The 2,183-nt window shown below is 41.3% G+C and overlaps 1 protein-coding gene across 8 annotated transcripts in view; it reads right to left on the bottom strand.

Annotated features, from left to right (window-relative positions):
• Nucleotides 1–445: 445 nt before the first annotated feature.
• Nucleotides 446–2,183, bottom strand: part of DOP1A (DOP1 leucine zipper like protein A) — a 125,184-nt gene continuing 123,446 nt past the window's right edge. For all 8 annotated transcript variants that reach the window (XM_070795785.1, XM_070795786.1, XM_070795787.1 and 5 more), the window contains one exon: nt 446–1,060. In XM_070795785.1, the coding sequence (XP_070651886.1) occupies nt 755–1,060 (306 nt within the window). In that variant the 3' untranslated portion in view covers nt 446–754. The remainder of the gene's footprint in view (nt 1,061–2,183) is intronic.

Below are 2,183 nucleotides of genomic sequence, written 5' to 3'. Positions count from 1 at the left end.
CTCCTGTGATGTCTTTTCCATCGATGTTACCTCCCCACGATGTCATTTTGCAGTCCTGGTAGTCACCACTGGTGATACAACTGAGCAGGGTGGAGAAGACTTAATACAAATCCAACCAGTGTTTTTCATAGCAGAGTCTTCAAAGCAGGTCTTATATACTTACCTCTTGAGTTAACATCAGCGGGAACTCAGAAGGGTGACTGTGGAGGCTGTGGACCTCTACTCTGTACTGAGGTGGAGATGCCTGTGCTACATTGACTTACAAGGATGCATGGGCCAAGCCTCAGTTTTCTTTACTCCTCTTAGTGAAGGTAAGTGGGAGAAACTGGCTGTAAGACATTACCAAGCCTCTGACAGAGAAGTGACACCATTTTTATACTAGAATGTGGTTAATAAGTCAAAGCAGAAGAGTCTCCAACCCATCTAAATTAAACAAAGCCTGAAATGAATAGAAAAAATGTACAGTGTGTATTTGGCAGATTTAAGACAACTCAGGACAATAAAACAATGGACGATAGTGGACTATTTACGTATATATAGATCTCTCTTAGGCACCATAATCAACATGAGCCCACAGTTATTTAAACTTGATTCAGGCCACAGTCAGACATTTGTTCTTATTTACAAATATTTAAATTAAATACAACCTGAAACATGTTTTGTTACATACAAAAAAAAAAAACAAAAACTATACAACTCAGGAGCAAATGTTTTAAATAATTACGTTTAAACTAAATGGAACCACTTGTGGTGCTCAAGTTTTTACCACCCCTTCCAGAAAATCTTTTTCTACCATCTCTTCTATTTTTTGCCTAGCTTTGCTGGAAAATGGTTTGTGGTTTTCCAGCTTCAAGTCCTTGTTGGGGAAGGCGGTGGAGTAGAGGACGGGGCTCCCTGAGTGTCCTGCGCACCGGCTGGTGACTTTGCTGTTGAAGACCTGGCTGAGCACGTTGAAGAACGGCAGCAGCTGCTCCAGGCTGCGCACGGTGCAGGCGGTGAGCAGCAAGTGCCCCGGCTCCCAGCCCAGCGCTCTCCCTGAGTTGTCCTCCTCTGGAGTTTTCTGCAGAAAACAGAGAGGCAGCTGTTAGCAACAGAAGGCCTCAGTCTGTGAGAAAACTTAAACAGAGTTAAGAAATGAATACAAATGATGACATTAAGTCTCCATTCCAGACTTGCTAAAACACTTGCTTCTAACTGAGGCCTTCTGGTGCCAATTATTAACTGTACACTGTAGGAAGAGTTTCCATCTAGAATGCACAAGCAAGCTTAGTTATTAGCGGAATTGGTTTTGGATATGGACAAATACTAAAGTTCATCTTGTGCTTTGCATATACTCAAAAAGCTCCCAGATTTCTGGACTCCCACTAATGTATCCGAGGACTAGGTCATAAAATGACCACAGAAGAAGAGACAGAAGGTCTTATATATGTCACTGTTAATACATCAATCAATTACATTGTGGCCAGAAGGCTTAAACCTGCCACGGGACAGTAGCAGAGCCCAGTGAGTAATCACACCACACAGGGAGAGGAGAGGCCCGCCAAGGGGAGACCTGCTGTGTGCTTCTAGCTTGCACACCACATGGGGAAGGAAAGCTGGGCCTGGAGGCAAAGTTAGTCCAGGGTTGGTATCCTGCTCTGCCTTGTCCTTACTGTGGGCAAGATAAAACCTATAAAACGGGGCAGCAGAGAAGTAAAATGAGAATGTATGTGAAGACTGTCCACCAAGTACAAACAGTAATTTACAGACTTAAGCAGCTAATTTGAGAAGCCACCTAAATTATACAAATACAGTTGTAGACATTAGTCTATCTACACAATGTTCTGAGAGATCTGAAGATGTCTGAAGTGGGGCAGAATCATAGATAGGAAAACATACTGAGTAAAGATAATGAAAACAACAGGTAGAAAAAAAATATCAAGCAGGACTTAGGAAGCAGAATTATAGTCTGTCGTATTTGTTAACAAATGGGGTTTGCCTTCTAAGATGTTGCTGAGAAACTTTGATTGTTTACTTAGTATTTTAATATCACTAGTTTTCCTAGTGGAGAAGCAGATGCAAAATCCAGCTTATTTTCTTGTGTGCTTAAAATCCTGTTTGAATCTATTTTCCCTTCTTAGAAGTCTCTAGGAACAAATAAGAAAAGATCATTTTGTTCTTTATCTATGGCCAAATTAAAAAAA

Source organism: Bos indicus, chromosome 9 (assembly GCF_029378745.1).
Source record: "Bos indicus isolate NIAB-ARS_2022 breed Sahiwal x Tharparkar chromosome 9, NIAB-ARS_B.indTharparkar_mat_pri_1.0, whole genome shotgun sequence".
Classification (NCBI taxonomy): domain Eukaryota; kingdom Metazoa; phylum Chordata; class Mammalia; order Artiodactyla; family Bovidae; genus Bos; species Bos indicus.
This window is presented reverse-complemented; position numbering and strand designations above follow the sequence as displayed.